The sequence below is a fragment of the Amblyomma americanum genome, chromosome 1 (genome assembly GCF_052857255.1).
Source record: "Amblyomma americanum isolate KBUSLIRL-KWMA chromosome 1, ASM5285725v1, whole genome shotgun sequence".
Taxonomy (NCBI): domain Eukaryota; kingdom Metazoa; phylum Arthropoda; class Arachnida; order Ixodida; family Ixodidae; genus Amblyomma; species Amblyomma americanum.
The window spans coordinates 161,318,283-161,343,329 of record NC_135497.1 but is presented as its reverse complement, the minus strand read 5'-3'; the positions used below and the strand labels follow the sequence as shown (position 1 = coordinate 161,343,329).

General features: G+C 49.4%; 2 protein-coding genes across 2 annotated transcripts; both read left to right on the top strand.

Annotated features, from left to right (window-relative positions):
* The first annotated feature begins 2,672 nt into the window (after window positions 1-2,672).
* Window positions 2,673-9,851, top strand: LOC144114551 (uncharacterized). The gene is made up of 5 exons (XM_077648361.1): window positions 2,673-2,870; window positions 6,605-6,673; window positions 6,738-6,820; window positions 8,527-8,638; window positions 9,717-9,851. The coding sequence occupies exons 1-5, from the start codon at window positions 2,673-2,675 to the stop codon at window positions 9,849-9,851; spliced, it is 597 nt and encodes a 198-aa protein (XP_077504487.1).
* On the top strand, window positions 6,611-22,603 carry LOC144114063 (putative aminopeptidase W07G4.4). Its single transcript, XM_077647521.1, has 13 exons — window positions 6,611-6,673; window positions 6,738-6,820; window positions 8,527-8,638; window positions 9,717-9,847; window positions 10,101-10,276; window positions 11,604-11,689; window positions 12,242-12,346; window positions 12,547-12,622; window positions 13,256-13,374; window positions 13,462-13,545; window positions 13,614-13,721; window positions 14,382-14,513; window positions 22,156-22,603. The coding sequence occupies exons 5-13, from the start codon at window positions 10,141-10,143 to the stop codon at window positions 22,282-22,284; spliced, it is 975 nt and encodes a 324-aa protein (XP_077503647.1). The 5' UTR covers window positions 6,611-6,673; window positions 6,738-6,820; window positions 8,527-8,638; window positions 9,717-9,847; window positions 10,101-10,140; the 3' UTR covers window positions 22,285-22,603.
* Window positions 22,604-25,047: the final 2,444 nt, after the last annotated feature.

Below are 25,047 nucleotides of genomic sequence, written 5' to 3'. Positions count from 1 at the left end.
GAAATAGAGTAACTGTACAGCCGCAAGGGGGTGTCTTGTGAAAACGCGCGTGGCTGCACTTCGACCTTTACCCCCGCCGCCTTCGTTATCCTTTCGTTTCCTTGAAATGAAAAGTTCGAGGTCGCCTTTTCACCTACAGTCGTCCACACACTTGTCTACAAAGCGCTTCGAACGGCACGGCGCGCTCTGTTGCGCATTTATGACAGTGGGCGTGGGTGTTTTGCGCTGAATGTTAATGATTGCGCAGGGGGCGCTGAGCTCTCATATTGCGATAGAGTGCCTTTGCACTCGGCCGCCGTGTACGTCATAACAGGATGCATGTTCCAAACACACGGCCTCGCCGTGTCTTTTTCGGCGCAGATAAAAGAAAATAACCGCAGCGAGTGCATATAGTGCACGTGCAGCGAGGGTTGTTTGACGTAGTAGGATCCACAGCCCATGCATGCCGTAGCTGCCTGCTCGCTGCTGCAGCATACGAGGGTAGCCATTTCCTGCGCGAGGATTTGAGATTTGTACGAGACAACCGTAATTTTAACACCCGCAGAGTGCTAAGGGCGCACATAATGCGCATTTTTCGGAGAAAGAGCGTCGTGATCCATGGAGCAGCATAGCTTCGTGAGCACTGAGGGCTATCTCCACTGCTTCCTGTCCTCCGCACGGTGATAAGGCCTGTTGTTGCTGGGCGTTTTCACTGGGGGCGATAATGTGCGAGCTTGTCGCTTACACCTCGTGACGGCTCTGTGTCGCCTCGTACACTCGAATGATACAGTGTTCACACAAAGGCAGCTATCTGGCGCTTTTAGTCGTGCGGTAACACTTTTGTCGGAGAGCTAGCTTTTGTGAAAGTCAACAGCTTGGGGCGGTGCTGATATAGGCTTTCGCTATCAGTTCTCGGCAGCGGAATGTGGCAGCATCAAATACAGGCACACGTTGGTCACATTCGGGCTGTAAACTGTCTCACTATATCCTCACTAATGGCGCATTTCAATCGGCGATCCGGAGCGACATTGCGAACCTGCGAAAGAGCAAGATATCTGTCGCGGTCCAAGCAGAACTAAGGATCTTAATCCGAATCGCCCACTGAAACACGCTCTTCGGTTTCGCGGAGCAAGAAAACTCGCTCCGTATCGCCGATTGGAATGCGTAGCGTATTTGGAAGAATCAAAGCTTTGCAGGAAATTAAGCGCGCTCGAGGAAGTAATCGTTGAATGCGTGGACCGCGTCTGTTGCCCGTGCCTGTGAGCAGGGCAGTGAGTTTACAATTCCTTATCGGTTGTATTTCATTCTGACTGCGCGCGCTTCGTAGTTGGCGCCTGCGTTTGCCAATGAGCGCAGGATATGGCATGGCGTGTAAAGGTAAGTGAAGCCGAGTGTTTCGTTAGGTTTCAAGTTTTCTTATGCCGGTGCGCATGCGTGAATAATAGTAATAATAATAATAAAAGACATTACGAAGGTTCGTTGTTACTGTCGGTGAATATCAGGAAACTTGACTACCCGCGGCAGGCGACTGAGCGCATGAAAGAAAAAACAAACAAACAAAAGAATAACCGAAGCACCTCTGGCACTGTGCCTGGGAGGGAAAGAGTCGTGTGACTCACGACGTGAGGTGTGTGTGCTCATGCGGCAGCCGACCGATTGCACTCGGGTCAGAGTCGCGTGCCGAGGCGGATGAAATCGGAGAAGCGAACGGGCCCGCTTTAGCACTGTGGATGGCTGGCTCCTGCGCACGATGGACAGCCGATACCGTGGATGGGAAGTTAAATATCAGCTGCCTGATGGGTTTCTTGAGATTTCGCGGTGGCTGTAAGGCAGCCGCGAATGTTTGCTCTTATCCCGCCTCGATTCCGCTTTGCTGTATATATCGGCGAGATCTCAGAAGCTCGCAGCTCCACCCGTTGGGCGCCGCAGTTGCCGCAGTATGGGAGCGAGAGAAAATGCCGTGGGCGTTGTTAGCAGGCGCCTCAAATGAATTAACGGGCTTTTCCTTTGGCAAACCACTGTGCGTGCACTTTAGGGTCCTGCTCGCTTGCAACCGTTGTTTCTCTCTCTCGTATGATGCCTTAATACGAAGCATCAAAACCAAAATGACGGCCAAAAATGCCATTTTCTGCATGCGCCAGCAGTCATACAGATTTTGCGAATGTCGACTATAGAAGCGTAAGCCTCCATAGTACGTTTAGAAATAGTCTGATTACGAGTGAAATGTTTGTAATAGCCGCAGCGCCCTATAGGCGAGATTGAATGTTGGCATGCCAGTTGAAACGCAACCGTGGCTTCCACCAGGGTTCGCATGTGGACAGCCCTTTAGTTGGCCCGACACAGCGTGGGGTTCAGCCGAAATGCCGAGTGGTGTAATATTTCCCTGTAGTTTTGAATGGGGGGAATAAAGGACACGAAGAGGCCACAGATGCTCTTGCGCCATAAAAAGTCCATCACCAAAGGACAGGAAGAGCACAGTGCGACGCACGATTACGAAGTTACGATTTCGATTACGATTTCTTCGCTGAGAAAGCTCGAGCATCATTTTCGCGCAGGTGGAAATCCGGTGCCGTGGGAAGGACATTATTATGAACTCCACGGACGCAGCATAGCCTACAGTCTGCAGCTGCACTTTTCCCGCCCGCTTGCTTCGCCGGATCCGGGCGGCTCGAAGAGCGCGCTGACAGCTAACCATGGCGCCCCCTTGTTGCAGCATCCTGTTTCCCGTCAACGTGGTGGAGGGCTTGCGGGGAGCCGATCACGACTGCGTGGTCATTGTGGGGACGGGCCTCAACGCCGAGCACCTGAAGGGCGACGTCCTCTGCAAGTACCGCGAGCCCCCTGCTTGCATACAAAGAGGCGAGTGTGCCAGCCGGCGCAGGCTTCGCACGGCATGCATGCACCAGGACCGCTGGTGCTGCATACAGCGATTCAGTTAATAGAGACATTTAGTGCAGCGGAGGCGTATTAGCGTAGACGTATACTGGTTTACCGGACGCCGGTATACGTCTACGCTATGTCTCCGCAGTATGCTGAATTTCTCTAATAGCGGTGCGCAAACGGGGGGACTCGAGACCACACTCATGCTCACGAACGCTGCGGTGGCTTAGGGGCTTCGGGATGCGGCAGCGGAGCCCAAGGTCCAAGGTCGCGCGTTCGATCCCGGCTGCGGAGGCTGCATTTCAGTGGAGGCGAAATGCGAAAATGCCTTTGTACGTAAGATTCGGTGCACATCTAGAAGCCCTATAGTGGTCATAATTTATCCGGAAGTGAGTCCTCCACTATACGGCGAACCTCACAGCGCACAATGTTCTTCAGACATTCGTTAAGGAATTGCGCGCATGCAGACACAGCGGACACAACACTGCCTTCTTTCTTTACCACTCTCACGTACTCACATGTTCATTGCGTAGTCAAGAGTTTGACGAAAATTCATCCGGAACAAACTGATAACCTCTGACAATATCAAAGGTTAAACAAATTGTGACGTGTTTGGGAGCTACATACGTTTTCCTTGTTCTATGAGGAGGCCAGAAGTCTGTCGTTGCTAAGTAAACAGCGCATGGCGTAATAAGCGTGACGTAATAATCACAGTCATGTATTGCGTACTTAAGTAACGACAAATGGTCCTCGTGAACAAGGAACCCGCATTCTAAACGTTTACCGGTGCCAGTGAGCGTCAAGGCGCACTAGCTAGCGTGTGTGGTCTCAAGTCACCCCGTTGGTGTGCTGTTCTTGGCTGACTCGCATGGCACATCAGCGGGCCAGAGCAAGCACGTTATTACGGCTGTTGCCGTTAGATTCGCCTCCAGTTTTTCCATCCGCGTTAGCCGGTCGTTGCACTTACGGCGGCGCTCGATTCTGGGACGAATGAAGTCTGCCAAAAGCATCTGAGTATAATCGGAGTATGAGAACCGGAACCCATATCTCTCTCCCTTAAGGAACACAGTCCTGCACATTGCAGAGTCACAACCATTTGTTACAGTGTGCTACCCCTAATACTGATTTCTTTGTTGCATACGAATCTAGGAACATTTATATTACTTACCACTGCAGTGTATTTTATGTTTTACAGCCAGGCCATTAAATAATGTTTCACAAAAATAACACTGATTTCTTTGTTGCATACGAAGCTAGGAACATTTATATTACTTACCACTGCAGTGTATTTTATGTTTTACAGCCAGGCCATTAAATAATGTTTCACAAAAATGCCAACTTTGAAGCACGTAGCCGCATGTGTTTCATCATTGCCATGAACGTTGAATTTTCCATTTTTTAAAATGTTTATGGCGTTAATTCTACGTGTTCGGAAAGGCTTTACTTGATTCCGAAATCCTCGCATTGCCTATTCGACAAATGCCAATGGTGATTAACAGCGAGCGGCAACCTTGCTCCACCGCAGCGCCTTGGTGGAACTGAACGATATGCTACCTGCCAGTGGGCATGCATCTAGCTGCGCTCATCCATGCGTATGTGTATTTGCGTGCCACTAGCGTTTTTGTTTAGAATATTTCCTTTTTCTTCTATTTATTTACGGGAAAAAAATTATGGTGCATCAGAAAAGTACGCCCGAACCCGATTTTATACCAAATCGGGAACCATCCCGTAGGTTGACTTTGACGTTAACGCTATATCGCTTCAGCCACCTTTTAACATATGAGTAAAGAAATTAAGGAAAAGAAGCGTTCAGGGTAATAATGCTGCCACGCTATAGAAAGTACTACTTGCTTTGCTACACGCCAAAAAGTCACACAATGCTGAACGAATAGAAACGTCCGCTAGTATTCACTCCGTTGACAGGCATACCGCAGCGCGGCGCTAATGCATGTTACAAAACCTAGGCTACTTGCCATAGACGTTAATTCTTCCAAAGGCAATTCGATCGTTTTTGGAATGAAGGATTAGTTTGCCTGACTAAACAAGTAACTGTTTCTCGCCACTTCTCTCGCCAAAAGCATGGCCAAAATATTAAGCGATATTAATTTAATGATTATATTGGTGTTTGTCGTTGTCTCAAGGTCCGCCAAGCTTCCGTTATACAGGGTGGCCAGTTGGCGCAGACGGCGGTAAAGAATAAATCCGAATGGAATAAATAGTGCATTTATGTGATACTCGATCGCCCTTGCCACAAATACGCGACCACCATGGGCGCTTTGTGCACAATTGTACTACTTTCAAAGGGTATGTACACAAGTTTCTCATTGCAAAACAGGTTAAATACTTTTCTTTACACCTCCGTCAACTGTATATGAGGAAAGGATTTTTTTTTAGACCGAAATGAGGAGCGGCGCTGAAAGTATTAAGCTGCCCATCGAATTAGCCCTCGGCAAGCTGGAGCATGTCATAGTGACACGGTTGTATTCGGCGCTAATGTCCAAGCATGCAGTACCAGACGGCGTTTGCTTAAGATAAGAAAGGGATGGAAAAAAAAACAATATTAAAACAGGAATGATGCGTGTGTCGGCATATTTATTATTACGCCTGCCCTGCCCGCATTACATCGGTAACGGCTGTTGTTATGAAGCATCTGTGGACGCAACTGACTTCAAACGGTATTCCTACACTCTAAACACAAATACACCTATATGGGAGTAAAAAGGGAGTATAACTGTCCTCTAGCCACCTCTAGAGGACAGTTTTGCTTCCTTTTTACTCCATTTGTTTAGAGTGTACGGGGCCGCTTGTTCGGCGTTTTGGGTGAAAATTTGCAAATGCGTGTTTGCCGAAAAGGGTGTTCTGAGTCTGTGCGTACTTCCTTGTGGTCCTACTCTCCGACAGGGCGTTATATCAGGCGTACGCGACTAATGTTCTAATTACGGCGCAGGCAACCGGCCTTCAGTGCTAATAACTTTTCTCCCCCCGAAGTCGTTAGCGGTTTTTGCTGTGCTGTGTACTCTCTGTTATCTTTATTTATTAATTCAAGAATGCGAAATACTCCTTAATGTCTCACGGGGGGGTTACAAATAAATACATGCAAAAATTAACACGATGTAGTGCATACCAAATACCGGGAACATGCAATATGGCTCGCCCCCTGGAGGAGGAAGAAGAGAACTCGTAGTAACGAAACAAAAAAAAAACAACAATCAAGTTGAGGTACGAGAACTGTCCGAAGCGTAGTACTCTCTGCCCTAGCCGAACTGTTTCCTGCGCAATAATCGTAAGCAGAAAAGTAAAGTTTTCAATGTGCGCAGTTCGCGTGCCTTGCGAGCATTTGCGGGCCGTGCTCCGGAGACGTGGACGGGAGGGGAACGGCCGGGGACGGTGCAGTGCCACGTTGTCTCATTTTAATCGGCCCTGCGGCCGAACAAATACAGAAACCTCGCTTCTCCGTGTCGGCCCTTAATGGATTTCGGAGGACGTTTAAGTATTAAAGACGAAGCGTGCACGCCACTGGTGTGAAGCTTTACTGCTGAGGGCGTTTACTTTTGTATATATTTTTTGCAATATGTCCGGCACGTGTACCAGAGAAACTGATAAACGTGCGTTTATTTTTTTTCTTTGTCCCCCCCCCCCCCACACACACACAAATTAACGCAGTCTTTCTTGGCTTCTTGATGCGCGCAAGATACACGTGGCTCCCAAATCGTGCCGTAATGTGTGCTTTATTTTCACTGCGCAGGTGGACTTAAAGGCCGATGAAGAGGTCTTCGTTCTGCCTCTGTCGGACGACTATGCCATCAGGCGCCTCGTGAGTTCCCATACGTGTGGACCGTTCGACGTGCGGTGCACAAACGTGGCTTTATTTCGCGCAGGTGTACTCTCCGACTGGACCCTTCAACCGAGACTTCGACGATGTGCGTGTCTTCGCTGACGCCGCTTACAAGGGACTCAAGCGGTATGTGCGCGCTAACTTTCGGCAACGTATACGTTGCATCCATCGTTGCGGACAGAACCGATAGCGAACAACTCCGCTGGACCTTTACAGACACGTGCTCCAGTTTTTCAGCGGAACTGCGATGCTTGGTTAGGAGGTGGACGTTGTATCGGTTTAACAGTTGTCATGGGTCTGACGAGCGCTACAGAGATTTTGCGAGTAGACGAGGTTGCGATGAGCTTAAAGGCGCTGCATGCTGTTTTTCCCCCTTACGATAAGGCTTAACGTCAAATGGAACACACGCGCCGCTGCGAAAACTACGCTTTTATTCCTTTACCGACTGGGACTTTGTTTCGCAAGTCGAAGGTGGGAGCTGTGCAAAAAATTCGTTTGAGGGACTGATACCTGTTCACTGCGGGAATGCGAAAGCCAGTGGGCAGTGGGCAGTTTGCTCACAGTCCAGTTGGCAGGTTGTTATCACGTGACAAGGTCACGGGACCGAGGTGACCTAGATGTAATGGACGGACACCGCGAGGTCACGTGACCGGACGGACGGTCACCGCGAGTATGAGCCATTAAAGGCTTTGGCCTTAATAGTGTCAGGTTAGACTTGATGAGAGGAGCGGGGCCTGCCAGTTGCTTTCACTCTTCGCAGCGCTACCCACACTCATTAGCTAACTGTCGTGAGTGGATAGCACTGTTGAAGCCGCGTCATTTGTGATAACGAGCTGTCGATTAGGCCTTCAGGGTCCCGAATGTAGCGCTCTGGGTTTGCTATCGCGAAACGTCAGTCGCCGACGTAAGCGAAGGTACCTTGTTGTCCCTAGACCGCGTTGTGAAACGGCGCTGTGGGCGCGAAGCGGGTGCGCTGAGAACGGACTTCAGAACCGGGCTTTTGTTTTTGTTCACCTTGCCGCGCATCGTGCCCCGTGAGTTCTATTGCTATGGCTTTTTTTTTCTCACGTCCGACTGTCGCTTCTTCTTTTTTCTTTTTCTCGCCCTTTCTAATATATGTCGGTCGACTATCGTTCTAACAAGAAGAGTGCGCGCCTCAGGAGGGGGACTGCGGCGCAGCGACTGCGAAGCGAAGCGCGTGAACAGCTAGCTGTCGCGACCCCATTAGCGTCTGGAACAAAGAGCCGCAGAGTATACCGGGGGACGCGTCGTTGTGCCAGCTACAATACATTGCTTGTTTTCGGTACTACGCATGATACTGAAAACCGTTAGTCGTTAAGGGCCTCTCACAGGCCGGAACGAAGGCTTTCGTATCTGCTGCTTCTGAAGAGTGCCGGCCGAAGACGCACGTAAGCATCGCAAATGCGGAACGGTGCTGCCCACTGCGGATAGCAGAGGTAGCGCCAACACGGCTCCTTTTTATTTCGTTGTGCCTCTGCTTTGACGGCCATAGGAATTGGAAGAAGCATTTGCAAACTCACAGCTACGATTGTGCAAACTCGCAATTGCTTTAACTGCCAAGAGTGGAATGGAGCGTTCCGTGAACCACGTCGATTATTAGTATAGAAGAGCGTTTTCTGCGCATTCGTAAGTTCTTCAAATGCATTCATACGCAGTTCGATTTGAACAGGCTGACATGTGCGCTGTACCGCGAACCGTCGCTCGCTGCTGTCGTTTGGTGCGACGACAGTTCCGCCTCCTTGTGGCACTTGTGCCGGGTGTGGCCTGCGGTGTTTCAGCGTTCGTCCACTCACGAACACGCTCTGTCGCAGGGCCCTGGCTGCAGGCAGCGCAAAGCCCTTGGTGGTTCTTCCCGCGCAGCACGGCCAGTTCGACGGCTGCGACTTGGCCACGGTCCTGGGCGCCTTTCACGCACTCTACGTGGTGAGAAAGCGATTAATAATGAGGACTGCGTGGCTAGATAAACCATACCTTCTATGCTGATTGGTTAGGAGTCCACCAGCCACTCGTGCTCCACTGCCCCGGGCAGTGGTGGGTAGTGGTGCAGCCATTTTTTTTTACCCGGGGGGCGGGGGGGGGGGGGGGAGCCACTACCAAAGCGTTAAACGAATAAAGTCATATTTTAACCGAACTGCAAGTCGGTTGAAGCTATGAGCTTTGACCTTTCTTCGCTACTTCGGTTCTTCTCCTTTTGCTCTTACACATGCAGCTAATCTAGCCAACAAGCGAACCTAGTGGGCATAAAGCCGCACAGGCCCCTTACAAAAATGGTTATAGACAGTCTATAGACCTCTTATAGACTCTATTGCCTTCGTATAGATATCTCTTTTTGTCTATTACTAGTCTGTAGACTGTCTGTAGACAAAAGTCTACTAAAAGTGTATGGCCATAGATATATAGACTGTTTATAGATTGTCTGTAGGATTTGGATTGCTTATAGACTGACTCTAGGGTTTGTCTATGGAGAGTCTATAGACTTTATAGGCAGAGGTCTATGGATAGTCTATAGACTGTCTAAAGAAATTTTTCTAAGGGGCATCAAGGGGTGCCATTCTATGGATTTTATTTTACTTCAAAAGCGGGGGGGGGGGGGGCGTTCTTGATTTTGAATAATATCCCCGCGTAGCTACGCGCCTGGCCCTCGTGTAAGAATGCATTGGTGAAAAAAAAGATTAAATACATAACAAAGAGGAATCCCACACCAGTGAACTGTCTTAAATGGGCTGAGGCCCGTGGCCTCTGGGCCGTCCCACAGTACACATAGATGTTGTTCGGCACGCCGGTCAGACAGAACCCTGGCTCACGCTGCTCCGCTGCGGGTATCTTATATTTTTGCATAAACGCCGGAGAATGCACGCCCTTCAAGGAAAATGCTGCAAACAAAACTCTGGTCCCGTGCTCTAGGTTTGTGGGGTGTTGCTCTGTGAAAGCGGTTTTCCCACTCTGACATAAACGATATGGTCCCGTGGCTCACACGCTGTTCGCTACACTCATTTTGCAGCCCCTGGAAATTCGTCAGGACATCCCGATCCGAAAGCAGAAGGTGTTGCAGCTGGGCTTTAGCGTTTTGCCGGAAACGAAGCTGTCCTTTGACAAGACCTTGCTGGCAGCTCATGCCATAGAGCTAGGAAGGTAAGCTTTGCTGTGACACTTTGCTCGTCCACAGCCTACTGTTAAGAACGCATGCTTAAGGCTACTGCCGGGATGCTCAACGTTGTACAAATGGTCCAGGTGTCTCCTTCTTGTACAGTAATTACCGTATTGTTTCCTCACCCGGTGAGAGTGCGAGGAGCTGCGGCGTTGTGCGATGTGAAAGCCAAGTGACGTGTCGGGGGCGCTGCATGTGCCGTCTAGTGCGGTGGGTGAACAGGAGGAAATGGCGCAGAATCGTGTGCCGGGACATCGGCGGCAGCGACCCGGAGCGCATGGCGGCCCCGCGGGTGGCAGACTACGTCCAGCGAGTCTTCCGGGATTCTCCAGTGAAGGTGGAAGTGATCGCGGACGAGGCCACCATCGAGTCTAACTACCCGCTGCTGGCCGCAGTCAACAGAGCAGCCAGAGGTAACTCCGTGTCGGGGGGTCTTTCTTCCTCATTGCGCAGAAGCGCTTGCGAAGGTGCCTCTCGCATGCAGCGCGGATAAAACGGAAGGCTCGTGGGAGGCGGCGCCAACGCTGGTCTTCCTTGTGTAAATCGCTTTGCGTTCATGGCGTTTCATCGCGATTCGAGACGTTAACGGGATTATCATCCCAAATATGAAGTGAAATGAATTGGATTAATTCCCCGTCAAGGATGTGCCTGGCATGCGGATTTAACCAAAAGCAAGGCTCTGCAGGGCGAGAAAATAGCCTGAACGTCAAGTGCTCTTGACGACTCACTCGCCATACAGTTTCGGATGAGGGTGACGTTTCAAAGAATAGCGTCATCGGCTGCGTCTGGTAAACTGTATGGCGTAACTTGGAGCATTATGATAAGAGATATTTTGCGGCTTTGAGCGATTTATTGAGAGTGGTGGGAGGATAGCTCAATGCGAATCGCACACACACGCGCGCGCACGCCGCCAGAGGGCTGCTGCCCTAATGGTGGCGCGTGGTTCTGGGACTTCGTGCGTGACGTCACGAATTTGACCGTTGTGGTGCGAAATTTGAATTGCTTCTATTTCTGGAGCCGTCTGGCAAGTGGGGAAGTAATGGGCCCAGTTAACTATTCGAATGCATTAGAGAAATGAACTGTAGAGATGAGATCTTAATTTGTGCAACTGTCGCCTATTTTTGCGAGTTCATGTGTGTCCGTGCGTGTGTTTCGATAGCGATTGTTTGACACTTCGCGAGGTTTATAGCGTTTCTTGCTGTTGGCCGTGACACAGTGAGCCGTGGAACCTAAATAATAATAATAATAATAATAATAATAATAATAATAATAATAATAATAATAATAATAATAATAATAATAATAATGTTTATTGCCAATAGAGAATAGAAATACAAAATATTGCGAGCGAGTAATAATAATAAAAAGATGGCACCCCAGCCGCGAATCGTTCTCGGGAATGCTTAGTTGTCTGTCGGGACGTGTTTATTTTAGAACAGCGCATGATGAATGCATTTTCTGGCGCACGCACACATAATCAGCTCCTACTAAGCCTTCCTGGTTGGGCCTATTTAAGTTCGTTTCCTTTCGCTGTCCTCCTACTAAGCCAAGCCTACAAGCATGAACAATTGTATCGGTGTATTACTGGCAGGAAGTCTATGTGTCTGTCCATCCTACATGCCTCGTTTTCTCTCGTACGCACCGATATCTGCTTATTTATTTATAAATAAATGGATTAATATCGGGTTGTAGCGATACGGTATGCGAAGTGCATGGGAAATAAATTTCTTTTTGTTCTAGGCGTTGCACGGCACCAGTGCAGGATGATCCATCTGTCTTACGAGCCCGAGGGGCCTGTCAACAAAACGTTGTTCTTGGTTGGAAAGGTGAGAATCGGTGAACGCCTACGGCGAATGCGCCGCATACACGGGGAGCCTCACTGGACCCTCGGGTCCCGATTGGCTTGTGTGTGTGTGTGTGTGTGTGTGTGCGTGTGCGTGTGCGTGCGTGCGTGCGTGCGTGCAACTGGCTTCTCAAGCCACTTGTGGAATAGTTTATCGTGGAACGTCTGAGCTGAACGAGGTCCAGAGGCTGGCATGCTTCAGGGCCCTTGTTTTGCGATGCGAATCACGTTACGTAACCTTCGCCTATCTGTGTTGCTAACAAAATAATAATGAAAAAAGAACCGCGTTTACGTTGTATCTATCGCGGGACGAGGGATTACGTTGGCCACGGCTATCGAATCTTGGCCACATGACGGCTAAGTTTCAAATGCTGAGGCGACTTTTCGGGCCGCACCACCTTACTGTGTTGTGGTCGCACTTCACTTTTTGTCGTTTGCATAGTTCCCCTCTCTCAGCTGCGTGCGACTGTGTGCACTGCCGAAGCGCCTGACTGCTGGCAACGCTGCGCTGATGCCTGACCGTGTTGCGTTGCAGGGCGTGACGTACGATACGGGTGGCGCTGATGTCAAGGCCGGCGGCCACATGGCCGGCATGCATCGCGACAAGTGCGGCGCAGCCGCGGTGGCCGGCTTCTTCCAGGTGCGCCCCGTTGTTGTGGCAGGAACGATGCTTTAGTGCAGGCGCTTGCACGCGAAAGATGTGGCTACCTAACTCAGCTAAAACCAACCACGCTGCCCAGCTTGCATGAAACGGTGGGCAGCCGCCGAGCAGAATGCGTTATGTTGAGCCATGGGAGCTCAGCGTTCGCAATGTCTCCTTTTCAACGTTGGCTCTTGTAGGTGCTGTGCAAGCTTCGTCCCAAGAACATCAGAGTATACGGGGCAATGGCGATGGTGAGAAACAGCATTGGATCAGGTGAGGTGTAGCCCTCGTTTGGCTCCCAATAGTTGTCAAAAGTGTGAATACTTTGAACGCCGGATTTATCCTGTTTTCCGTGTCGTGGTTAGTTATCTGCGTGGTTCGATATCTAGGGGGCGCGAAGTAAGCAGCTGAGTGCAAGTAGCCGGGAAACTTTTGCATTAAATGGCGAGCGTCTTCGAGAAGACGGCGCCGGCCGCCTTCCTTCAAAGCTACGAGCGGTGTTCATTGAGTTATGCCTGGTGGGCGGTAACTTTTTTTTATTATCAGTATTATGCGATGGAATCAAACGATGTTACATGCTAATGGAAGTCTGGAATAACCCCTTTGCATGGAGTGCATCACAGCCAGAATGCATCGCCGCTGCTGTGGACTGCGTTGAAAAGTGATGCGCCCCTGAGAAAGAGGACCCTCAAAGCTGTTACTGGAATATATATAGCGCCCTTAAGACCCATCACTTAATAAAAAAAAGTTGCAGCCAGAGATGCAAAACTTATTTAACATCCTGCTCAAAGTGGCCTATGCGCACAAAAAAAAAATGCATGAATAAGTAATGGAAATATATAAGGAAAATAAAAATTCTGGGGCCGCTGCAGGAACGGCGAAACACTACCTGTTTTTCTCTTGCAGAGTGCTACGTGTCAGATGAAATCATTACGTCGCGTGCGGGTGTGCGCGTTCGGATTGGAAACACTGACGCCGAAGGACGCATGGCTATGGCCGATGCACTCTGCGAGTACAAGGATAAGGTAGGCATGTTCGGTGAGGGCGAGTTGTTTCTTTTTTTTCTGATTTTTGAGGCGGTGCTGAAGCGGTTGGGCCTCCTCTTGGTGCAGGCTCTCAAAGAAGTGAACCCCCGTATATTCACAATCGCTACCCTGACGGGACACGCCTGCATGGCTGTTGGAGAAGGCTACTCGGTAAGGATTTCGCGCGGGGTGCGAGACCCAATGTCGCAACACTGAAGGAAGCGCGAATATTTTCCCAGATCATCATCGACAACGGCCCCGCTCGTGCGAGTGCCGTCAGCAAGGTCGTGCAGGCTGCCGGGGACAGGATCGGAGACCCGTTCGAGGTGTCCACCCTCCGCCGCGAGGTCAGTGTGAAAACTGTCCTCTTTAGCATCAAGTGTAGTGCGCCTGAGCGTGAGCATGGCGGTGAAAGTAGTGGCACACCACTTTCAGTGAGAGCCGCTTCGGGTCGCTTTGGTCAAAGGCGACGAACCAGACCTCGTTTCAGCCTGGCATTGGGTCGCACAGGTGGGTCGCGGGTCTGATCCAGGCTGTGTAGTGCTGCGCAAGGCGGCCACCTCGCCAATCTCGTCGAATAATGCTTCTTTGCTCTTGTGGGTGGCTTTTTAGGCGAGCGCAATGTGTTGCGGTAAAGTTTAAACGCTCAGTGTGCATTTTATAGCCCTTTTCTGCGTCGCTTCGACCGGCAGCTATACGAGTGAAGAAGCTCAACGGCTGTGGAATATGTCACCAGCTGAGAGCCGAAGGCAATAGACTGTCTTCTTTTAAAATCAGGTTTGCCAGCTATGCCAGTTTGGTATAATTTCGGTGGGGCCCTGCTGACGCTCCATTGAAAGGCGCGTGTTTTCGGGGAGGGCTGCAGCGATTTTAGACGATCCTGTGTTTGAGGTTCGCTGTGGTCCCATCGTGTTTCTGGTCGACGTAATGCATGGGCAGGCGTGATCTCTAGCGGCGGCAGGCTGCGCTTTTTGGACAGTATACTACATCGCCGGGTCTCCGCCCAGGACTACGACTTCGTGCGGGGCCCATCCGAGTACGAGGACGTGCTGCAGTGCAACAACGAACCGTCCTCGCGTACCCCGCGAGGCCACCAGATGCCGGCCGCCTTCCTCGTCAGAGTGTCGGGCCTGGACAAGGTTGGTGTTTTTGGTGCTTTGGACGCGAACGCGTTTTCCGCCTTCTTGCCAGCGCGTAGGCTGCGAGAACTGTTCTAGGCTGATTTCGCTGACCAGCGCAACGTAAAACGGGCGTAAAAAACGCATGTGTGCGCAAGACAGGCGCTGTGAACCTGCGCGTTACACAGAAGGAGCACCTGTCCTGTGTGCGAAGTGCACGGCTACAGTTTTGGGGCGCGTGAAAATAAAGCAGTACAAAATCTTTGCGTTATTAAATTTTCTCTTAAGTGCTTGCCATGACATTCTAATCTCTTTAGCACCTTTGTGGACCATTTTTTAAAACATTCTTTCCACTCTTTTTTTTCGAGTGCTGCACGTTCATTCCCATAGACGTGAGAGTTGTGGAAACGCGACGTCTCGGGGTCAGGTCAAGGTCTGTAATGCGGATGAATCATAACTCGTCAGTTTCAACTCTGTGGACTGCACTGAGCGATTCTTTCTGATGCGTGCGCGGATGCGGTGCCGTGGTGCAAGATGATTTCCCCTTCTCCTTCCCCTTCTCGTTGTTCTGTGCATGGTGGCCGTTCTTATGGCTTGCCAAATACATTTAGCAGGACACTGAGAGGTTGGCAGATTGTGTGCCACTGAGCAGCATCAGACATTTGTACCGGCAAAGGGTCAGTTTCGACACGACGGCTTGTACTGCGATAGCACTACCAGTGGCACTTGGTGAAAATGCCGGCTTCGCCTGCGTGCAGCCTCGGCAAGTGAAGCATCCACCCTCCAGAAGCGCCGCCCACAACCAAGCCACCTACCTACACCTACCACAAGGCCCTCTACCCACTGGAAGACCCCACGCAGCAGCGGAACAAAAAAATGAACGGTGAAATCGAATTCAAAGGCGCAGGTAGAACGCCAGCTGCCCTCCAGAAGCTCCACCTTCCAGCCTCGCCCCACTCCACCACCCACCTCCGCCCGCCCACCTTCACACTCCAGAAAAATTCTTTCGCTTGTGTGAAGTCCGTGCTTAGAGTAAAAGCATTCATTAGAGTAAAGGCTTCAAAGTAACCACCGAGGGCAAATCCAACTGCTTTTTGCAGCTTTCTCGCACCAGGTTTTATAATCGTTCTGTCGAATTTCTGACGAAGAAAGTCGCCACCATTTTCCTGCCGACACTTTAGGACCGCGTCACTGCGGTTTAATTGCTATAGGGTCATTCACTCTAAAATCACCAGAGTTTCCGCTAGACCCTCCCCGATTTCTTCCAGAAATTTTATGGCCCTTTATCCCACTGTCGAAAGTAGTTTCTCAAAACATTTTTGGAAAAAAATTTTCTGTCATTTAAAGGGACACTGAGGAGAAATTGAAGTTGGCTTGTATCGTTAGAATACTAGCTCCTGATCACAAAAACGCCACTTTTACTGAAAACAAAACTCTTAAGGTAGAAAATAGCAAGAACCAAAATACAGGTATCGCCGCCACAGGCCAATCTCGCAAGTACAAGCGTGGTGACGTCATAGGACAAGAGACGCCACCTTGGAGGAATTTTCCTTTCTCCATGGAAAATGTCATGAATCTCTGAGGCTTTGACAAAGGAAGGTTGCGCGGTTCAGTATTGAAATAAGTTTTGTTTTGAAACCGATAGTGCGCTTTTATCACACAAGGAAGAGAGACAAAAGACAACCTGAATGTTGGAAGCAAAGAAAACCGATGCTTGGCGGCGCCACAGGCGGCCAGGAGAGTTTCGATTTGTTATGGCGCTTCGCGTCTGTGAACTTTGCGTTCCCCGTGGTTTTGTTTTTGACACGCCTCGATTTACAAGCGCCGAACAGCAGAGGAACTGCAAGTGCCGCTTTAAGTGCTAGTTAACCTTTGAAGGAGCCTGTTAAAGGGGCTCTGAAACGCCTTCCGAGGAGAGCACATTAACTCACTTAATCACTGCACTGTGTTGCCATGAAAACCAGAGCCAAATAATACTCTTCTACACGCAGCATACGACCCACAATCACGCGTCAAAGTTGGCGAGCCCTTCCCGGCGACTTTTTCATGCTCGCACCCTCCTCTGTCCCCCGCATCTGCGTAGACAAGGTGAGAGGTGGCCATTGGTTAGATTCTTGCAGACGTCAGGCAGCTACCGTGGCCGCGGCCAATAAGCCGCTTAGCTCCGGCGGGTCGTGAAGCTCCGCACCCAGACGGGGGTCGGTGAAGGAGCGCCTACCTTCCAGCATGCAAAAAGTGACGAGAGGAGAGGGAAAGGCGCGAAGACGCTGGAATTCAAATTTTAACTACAGATAACTCAGCTTCTACAAAGCGCATTTAAAAAATCCTTGCTGGACACTATGCGTGAAGCGGCGTGCTTCAACATCCCAGGCATGCCGCAACTTTATTAGAGCCCCCTTCACAGCCCCTTTAAGGCTGGTCAGATGATCGCCACGGTCGATGAAAAACTATGATGACACAATGGTCGGTGATCGTACAAGGCAGATAGCGGTATAAAGAGCACTTGTGTCTTCGTACGCTTGCCCGGCGAAACGTTCTCGGCTGTGCCAGTCAACTTTGAACTACTTAACCGAAATAGTATATTAGGGACGGGAGACAAGATACAAGGCAGTTAAGGAAAAAAATAGCTCTGTCAGGCCAGGATATGCGGAAGCGCGGAGACTTCTTCATCGGAAGAGTACATTCACTAGATGCGCCTTTATTCATGGTTGACGCTCGAGCCGTCGTGGCAGAGTGGCAACGTCTCCGCTTTAAACGCCAAAACCCTGGTTCGAATCCGTGCTTCGGCACAGGTTTTTTTTTTTATTCAGTGAGCGTGCGGGGGGGTTTCAGTGGCTCCCATAGATGCCGCCACCGAATACGTTGGTTAGCGGTTCAGCGCAGGCTCTGTTAAGGCGCGTTTATACTCCGGCGTAACGCGCGCGCTGCACGGCGACGTCACGTCGGCCAAAGCGAGACCCTCTATACTCCAACTGCGCTTGACCGCCGCCGCGTTCGGCGGCTTCGGCTCACTCTGACCGCACTGGCGGGGACGAGCGCGTCTCTATTTCGCGCCGAATGCGCCAGCCGCCGCCGGCCCGGCCAGACCGGTTCAGCTCCGCGGCGAGGCGCGTGTTGTGACCTCATGTGCCTCCTCGGAGCACCGCCACGGCGAAATCGCAAGTTCGCGGCCAGTAAAGCTTTCGCTTTAAAAGAGATTTGGAACCTGGAGAGACCGTGACTCCGCTCTCCTCCAACTCGTTTGTTTACGGCTCCATTCAATAGCTTCGGCAGTTGGGCGGAGCTGTTCTCTTCGAGCCCTCGGCTAATTTAATCCATTCACAGTACACATCCGAAGGCATACATGCAAGTGGGCGAGAGAACCCGATCCAGTGGACCCCGTACTTCCGGAAACGCGCGGAACCCGTTGAAGCGTCGTGTGTCGGCTTTACTTTCAAGCCGCCAACTTTAAATGCGAGCGCAATTGAGCACCCATCCGTTTTTTGTGGCAAAAAAAAAATAAATAACCTGGCCCTTGCAACCTTGAGAAACCTCCTCGACGCCGCCTGCGGCACCGTGCAACCGCGCCTTTCAAGGAATCACAATCCATTGGCCCCAAAGCATCGGCCAGCCTCCGATGGGCGCGACGTGCCGACCGTGTCCTGGCCCCTCGCGACTCCCCGCACTGGGGTTAAGACATTTAATTAGCAACGGCTGCTCACTGGGGAAGGGGGAAGCGACCCGCCGGCGCCTAACCTAACCGTGCTCCCTCAAAAGGATCGCACGCTCTGTGGGGCTGAGGTCGCTGAAATGCAGGCCGCAGTTTTTGCGAGAACTTCGTTGGCGGGTTCGGGAACGGGATCCATCGCAAGACGCCGGTGCGAACGTAAACGAAGCGACGGTAGCGATCCCCAGTAGCGACCCCGGCCTTCAACGTGCGGCGGCGGTAGCTTTCATTTCGGCTGCTGCTAGACCACACCGCTAGCCTTCAGAAATCGCGGAGTCTGCGTTTACGTCACGTTTCACCTCACTCCGTCCTGTGACGTCATAAGAGTCGCCATGACGTCATAAGAGCCGAGTTTGAATGCGAGGGCGGGAAAAACTTTTTGAACTTCGAGTCCAAATTTCTTTGAAATAAATGCATCTTTCGCTCCTGGACAAGCGGCAACAAAGCCATGAAATGCAGAACTATCAGATTTTGCTAACAAAAAAAAAATAGAGTTCTCCTCACTGTCCCTTTAACTTGAAGTTTTGAAGTTTTCCACACATGTGCGAAATTCTTATTTAAAAAAAAAGTGCAAAAATTGATTGCAAAATTGGTTGTTTTTTACGGTTGCAAATTTTCCTGAACAATAAATGAGCATTGTGCTTTAGTATCAGCCAGCAAAAAACTGCCAGCACAGAACTGTTTAGATATCCTTCGTTTATTATTTTTACCCAAATAGTGACATTTCATACTTTCTTTTTTAAACGTGCGTGAAATACGCGAGCAATATTAAACGTTTAATCGGCTGCCTGGGACTAAAATAGAACACACTAAATTTCAGAACAAAAAAAGAAATCCGATGTTACAGAAAAGTGCGATTTGACGCGTATTCAGTCCAACTAAAAATACGAAATATGGGCAGTTTCATACCAAATATGGCTGTGATTTGGCGCTGCGATTTTTATCGGGTTGTTTCTTGTTTTAGGTGCGGAAAAAATTTATTGCTTTCCTTTTCACGCATTCAGGCATTCATGCTCCCACGCCTTGACCGTAATCGGAACCAGCGCTTTTCACGTGATGTATTTGCACGAGCAGTGGCATGCTCACGTGGTAACAAATGACTCACGCATCCGGCACCACGCGTTTAGGAGAGTCGCGCCATGCAGCGCTCTGCCTTCTCTCGTTCCCGCGGCCTCTTGTCCAGAGCCAACGTATTTCGTCGGGCTCCCGAAATATGTAACAGCAGTCACTCGCCTAGCAGGCTCTCGCGACCGATCACTAATTTAACTGCCACCCACCACGGTCGGCAGGTTGTGATGACGTCACAAGGTCACGTGACCTAGATTGCAGGTGGGCCACCTGCTCTTTCGCTCGCAACGACGACACCGCCGACGACGCCGGATTTTCTGCAGCACGGCAGCCTTACTGCTATCGCGTTAAAAAAATTGCTGTATGCCATAGGTTCAGCAGTAGCTGCGTGCTAAGGTGGCCCCAGTTAATATGAAGGATATAACAGCTTGGACATCATGAGTGGATAGACTACCTTCCGGAAAGTTTATTTTGAGTTTTTTTTTATTTCCTTCATAGGAAACAGCAAATTTAAAGTCCACTTTCTGAAACGACACGCAGGTCGATGGCCACAGTTGTGCATGAAAGTAGTGAAACGGTTGGTTAATGCGGTGACTCTCAAGGCATGCCAACCAATCTTCCTCAGTGGCCAAATTAGGCGTCGTATGAGGGCTACCTTGCTGCCGCGATCAGAGTGCCGCATCTGAGCTACCTCGTGGTGTGCCTGCACAGCTTCAGTGCCAACAGCTCCTCGTTATTGCACTGTGTTAACTGAGCTGATGCGATTAAACTGACGCGTTTGTAGCCACGGCTAAGTCAGCCGATTCTTATTTTTTTTTCCCGCTGGTCCACGCACACGCTCTGTTGCCAAAACAGAGCGCTCCAACTATGATTACCTCTTAAGTAGTTGCTGCAGCGCACTTTCAATGACAAGTGGGCCCTGCGAACTAAACTACTAGCTGTAAGATATACTATACGCCGACGACAGCGTGTGCTGACTATGAACCGGAACCTCCACTCACTCAGGATGGAAGCAACTTGTTTCTGCAGCTTTCATTGTCCACTTGAAAAGCAGAGCACAAAACAACTAGCCGCCGCGGTGGCTGAGTGGTTATGGCGCTCGGTTGCTGTCCCGAAAGACGCGGGTTCGATCTCGGCCGTGGCGGTCGAATTTCGACGGAGGCGAAATTCTAGAGGCCCGTGTGCTGTGCGATGTCAGTGCACGTTAAAGAACCCCAGGTGGTCGAAATTCCCGGAGCCCTTCACTACGGCGTCCCTCATAGCCCGAGTCGCTTTGGGACGTTAAACCCCCATAAACCAAACCAACAAAACAACTGGCGTGGGCCTCCGACGAACTGGCGATAGCGTGACATGCGCTGCAGCGACAGTAGGGGGACGACAATGACCGGCGGTGCTGGCATTCGACTTGAAAGCTTTTTTTTTTTCTGGCTTGAACCGAAAAACTATCCGATAAATATCGCAGAGCGAGATTACTGTGATATCAGCTACGAAATGAGCCGCATTTTTATTTTCACTTGGAACACCCCAGTATGAAATTGAAGGCTTAATACATGGCAGATCGCACCTTTTTGCTTCTTGAGATATTTTTTGTGAAATTCTTTCCGCTGTATTCCATTTCCGACATTTTTACAAAGTAGTACATGTCCCAGACATCCGACGAAGTGTTTTCATGAAATCTCGAGATTTGACGACATCTCGTCTGGTCGGGTAGTAGGTTCATGTCGAAAGCAAAAGGAACGCCGACCAAAGGTTGCTGTTAAAAAGCTGCATGTTCCGGTTGCCGCACGGAAGCCTTGTTCACACTCTGATTGAACAACACACTCTGAGTGAGCAAGACTTCCGTGCGGAAGCCGAAACGTCTAACTTTTAACTATCCTCGGTCAGCGTTCCTTTTTCTTTGTACACAATGCTTATGCACTGCAGAGGAAAAATTTAAACAGTAGAAAACGAACTGAATTTTGCAAATATTTTAATGAAACCTAGTTTTACTTGTACGGAAAATTCAAAGGGCTGTCACATGACCAGAATTTTTTTTCCCGAACAGATTGAAAGAAATTACTTTGGACAGTGCGATAAATAGCCATAAATTTTCTGGATGAAATCGGGGAGGGTAGAGCGCAAACTCTTGTGCGTTTGGCTTGGAATGACCCTATGAAGAAAAATTGAGCTGGTCAGACTGAAATCTTGGGCGGCTCAAAAAAGGGGCTGCTCTTGACAGGGTTTCTTGCTAATGAAATGGGCCGCCGCGGTGGCTGAGAGGTCATGGCGCTCGGCTGCTGGCCCGAAAGACGCGCGTTCGATCCCGGCCGCGGCGGTCGAATTTCGATGAACGCGAAATTCTACAGGCCCGTGTGCTGTGCGATGTCGGTGCGCGTTAAAGAACCCCAGTTGGTCGAAATTCCCGGAGCCCTTCACTACGGCGCCTCTCATAGCCTGAATCGCTTCGGGACGTGAAGCCCCCATAAACTAAACCAATCTTGCTAATGAAACTGTGAATCGTAGCATAGTATATCTCAAAAATATCGCATTAGTTGTCGCGCAAATGTGTTTTCGTCGCGCTGGTGTCATAGCGCGTGGCTCGGAGTTTCGTTTTCGGCAAGCCATCTTCGGGTACCGAAGAGGTATATGTATTCTCAGAATAAAATAATAATAAATAAGTTTCTATCATTATTATTCTATAATATTAGAATTGATGTCGTTGGTGTTGTACTGTGGCACTTCAAGTATTCTCACTGCTTTTTCCGACTTTGGCTTTGCGTTGCTCTGGGGTGTCACCGTTGGGTGCGCAAGTGGGCTGCAACGCATGAAAAAAAAAAAAACTATGAAGAAACCAAATGCGCATCGAATGCAGCCTTGTGACGCCAAGTCGCCTTTGTTCTTCCCTCGCAGCACGGCGTGGACTCAGAGCAGCCGCTCTGCTACTCGCACATCGACATCGCAGCCAGCTCGGGCCCCTACCCGGGTGTGCCGTCGGGTGCGCCCATTGCTGCCCTCACTCAAGCATTTCTGCCTCTTTGAGTCTACGGGGCGCTTGCTTCGAATGGACTGTGGAGATTAATTCTGTTCGCAGGCCAGATTAATTCTGTTCGCAGGCCAGAGGACGAAAATGAGATTATTCGCCCCTCCCCGCCATTTTTTTTTCTTTTTCTCGTGGTATGGCCATCCAGGTTTGCCACTTTTCAAAGATTTATGAATTCATGTGTACACGAGGGATTGTACTCAAGAGAGTTTGAAATTTTGCCTTTCGTCTGTCTTTTTTACAGGTACCTAAAAGGTACAAATTATTTTGTATGTTCTGATAATATATAATAAAAGTTGAAAAGTACTCTTCCCAAAACGACTGTCGTACTTGTTATTTATTCACACATAACGCGTAGTGTGCAGAGCAGCGCTTGCAACATGCGAGAAAGCGTTGTTTGAAAACTGGTTGAGCACTCCAGCTCTAACGTGGGAAAGCTCTTAATTTCTAGGCCATAACATTTTTTTTTCGAACTACTGTACGTGGGATTTACGAGGGGCCCGATAACTGCAATGAAAAAGAAGTTTAACCTATTATGGTGCTTACTAAATTAAACATGGACAAGAAGACTAAAATGCCAGCATGAAAGCATCATTTTAGCTCTAGAAGGCAAAATAAAAGCGATGTTGAATAAAAGAGCCTTTGCGTCTTTGCATGAAATTAACCTGCAGTAGTATTGAACTTGCCCGGCCTAAGATCTTTTCTCTTTGCTGATCATGCTTCCGTTGTCTTGTTCGTGTTTCATTTGTTGAGTACATGTACCCAGTCATGTATAAACTGCGAATTAAGAACTTTTCATGAGAGGGGCTGCCGCGGTGGCTCAATGGCTATGGCTCTCGGCTGCTGGCCTGAAAGACGCGGGTTCGATCCCGGCCGCGGCGGTCGAATTTCGATGTAGGCGAAATTCTAGAGGCCGGTGTGCTGTGCGATGTCAGTGCACGTTAAAGAACCCCAGGTGGTCGAAATTTCCGGAACCCTTCACTACGGCGTCTCTCACAGCCTGAGTCGCATTGGGACGTTAAACCCCCATAAACTAAACTAACTAAACTTTTCATGAGAGTGTGCCACAACTTACAGTCATATCTTTCTTTCAGTCGTATATTTAGCACCTTTACATCCTAAACAGGGTGCATTTTTCTGTATGTCAAATTGCGAACACAGTAAATATATTCCAAAACAATAAGCCTGGTGGCACGTCATCCACCATTTTTATTCTGGTGGGTTTTACCATCCGCAATATGAATTTTTTTTTCTGCGTTTCCATTGTCATGCCCATCTTCGAAATAGGTAATATAGATCCGTTGATTCCACCAGTGCTCAGTAGACAAATCTTTGTGTTTAGGTGTTACAATTTAAACTTTTGTGACACCTTGTCGAAAATTTTGTACATTTCCGAAAAACAAATACTGTTAATCAGTCAGTTTTTAGACTTGCATAAGCTATTCAAACGGAACAATAAAATTTTTGAAGGGATAAAATGGCGAGAAAAAACGGCTTATAGATGGCGGTAGCCGCTCTCGGCAAGCGTCATGTTTGTACACAAAGGTGGCGCTGGGGTCGGCAGCGACGCGGGGTGTAGGCAAAACGCAGCAAGCCTACACTGCACACGTTGACGGTCCCATTTTAACAGCTTTCTTATCCCTACTTCCTCCGCATTTGAGCCTTGTTCATTTAGTATGGGTTTCCGGTCACAGCAGTGTAGCAGTAAATGAGATTGCTGACAATCTCAGCGGCGCCGTGTTGCCAATCATCCCGGCTACAGCCTATATTACAGCATCTAGGTTTCGGCGACGTGCGTTTTTAAGCACGCAAGACACAGCAGTTTTTAACATCGGCGGATTATGAGCACCTTAAATATTATTGGAACAGGAAAATTTGTTGCTCTCGGCAGCTTGAAGTATCACTGACGAGGCTGTGCTGCCGCATCCCCCCTCTAAATTTCTATTTACACAAGTCGGGTTTGGCGCTCTCTCCCCTTTGTGCATTTTGCCGTGAGCCTGTATCTATAGAACATTTTTGGCTGTATTGTCGCCGATTCAACTCTCTGAGAAAAAGGTTGCTGGAGGAGCCCTTGCAGCATCTTGGCCTTAGTTTGAGCAGCCCGCTCTTGCATTTGGCGCCACCACATTTGGGTTCAGCCACAGATCTGTTTGTACCGCTGTTCAAAATTTCCTGATAGAATCTCACCGACTGCCTTGCTAAGTGTTCCAAACTTTTCTATCAATTATTACATTTTGACCTAATCATTATTATTTAATCCCTCTATTATTATTCTTACAATTATGAAATCAAAACTCTCATCCCTTTTCTGTTCATGAGGAAGAATTCACCGGTGTTGCGCTCCCACGTGCTTTTCCTTTTTATTAACTGCGTTCATGTGAACAGCCACCCGATTCTTGGCCGATCCCCCAGTGCGATTTTTTGATAGGCTAACAACAACAACTACACTGCGCCAAGCGACGCTGCCTTCAAAACCAACTGCTGTATGTGAATATTTCAAAGCGTGCGCGCCGCTTGTGGTTAGAAACATATTTTTTGATCGTCTACTGTTCTCAACTTATGGGCCGATAAAGCATATCCGATTGCTAGTGCAAGATAGGACGACGTGATACACGACACGAATCAGCTTCCTCACACGACGAACCTTGTAATGTGCTTCCTATTTTCAGCGAGCCGCTTCACTCCGGAGACCTTGGAAATTAATGAACACCATAGCGGCTTTGAATAAGGCAAATGCGAACCAAGGGCTCCACGAGTGCATG

Excerpts from the sequence above, each read along its gene's own strand:
- LOC144114551 (XM_077648361.1), top strand. The coding sequence starts at position 2,673 with ATGGCGCCCCCTTGTTGCAGCATCCTGTTTCCCGTCAACGTGGTGGAG. Across the intron at positions 2,871-6,604 it reads GCCGGCGCAGGCTTCGCACG|GTGGACTTAAAGGCCGATGA; the intron begins GCATGCATGCAC and ends TTCACTGCGCAG. Across the intron at positions 6,821-8,526 it reads GCTTACAAGGGACTCAAGCG|GGCCCTGGCTGCAGGCAGCG; the intron begins GTATGTGCGCGC and ends GCTCTGTCGCAG.
- LOC144114063 (XM_077647521.1), top strand. The coding sequence starts at position 10,141 with ATGGCGGCCCCGCGGGTGGCAGACTACGTCCAGCGAGTCTTCCGGGAT. Across the intron at positions 12,347-12,546 it reads CGGTGGCCGGCTTCTTCCAG|GTGCTGTGCAAGCTTCGTCC; the intron begins GTGCGCCCCGTT and ends TGGCTCTTGTAG. Across the intron at positions 13,722-14,381 it reads TGTCCACCCTCCGCCGCGAG|GACTACGACTTCGTGCGGGG; the intron begins GTCAGTGTGAAA and ends GTCTCCGCCCAG.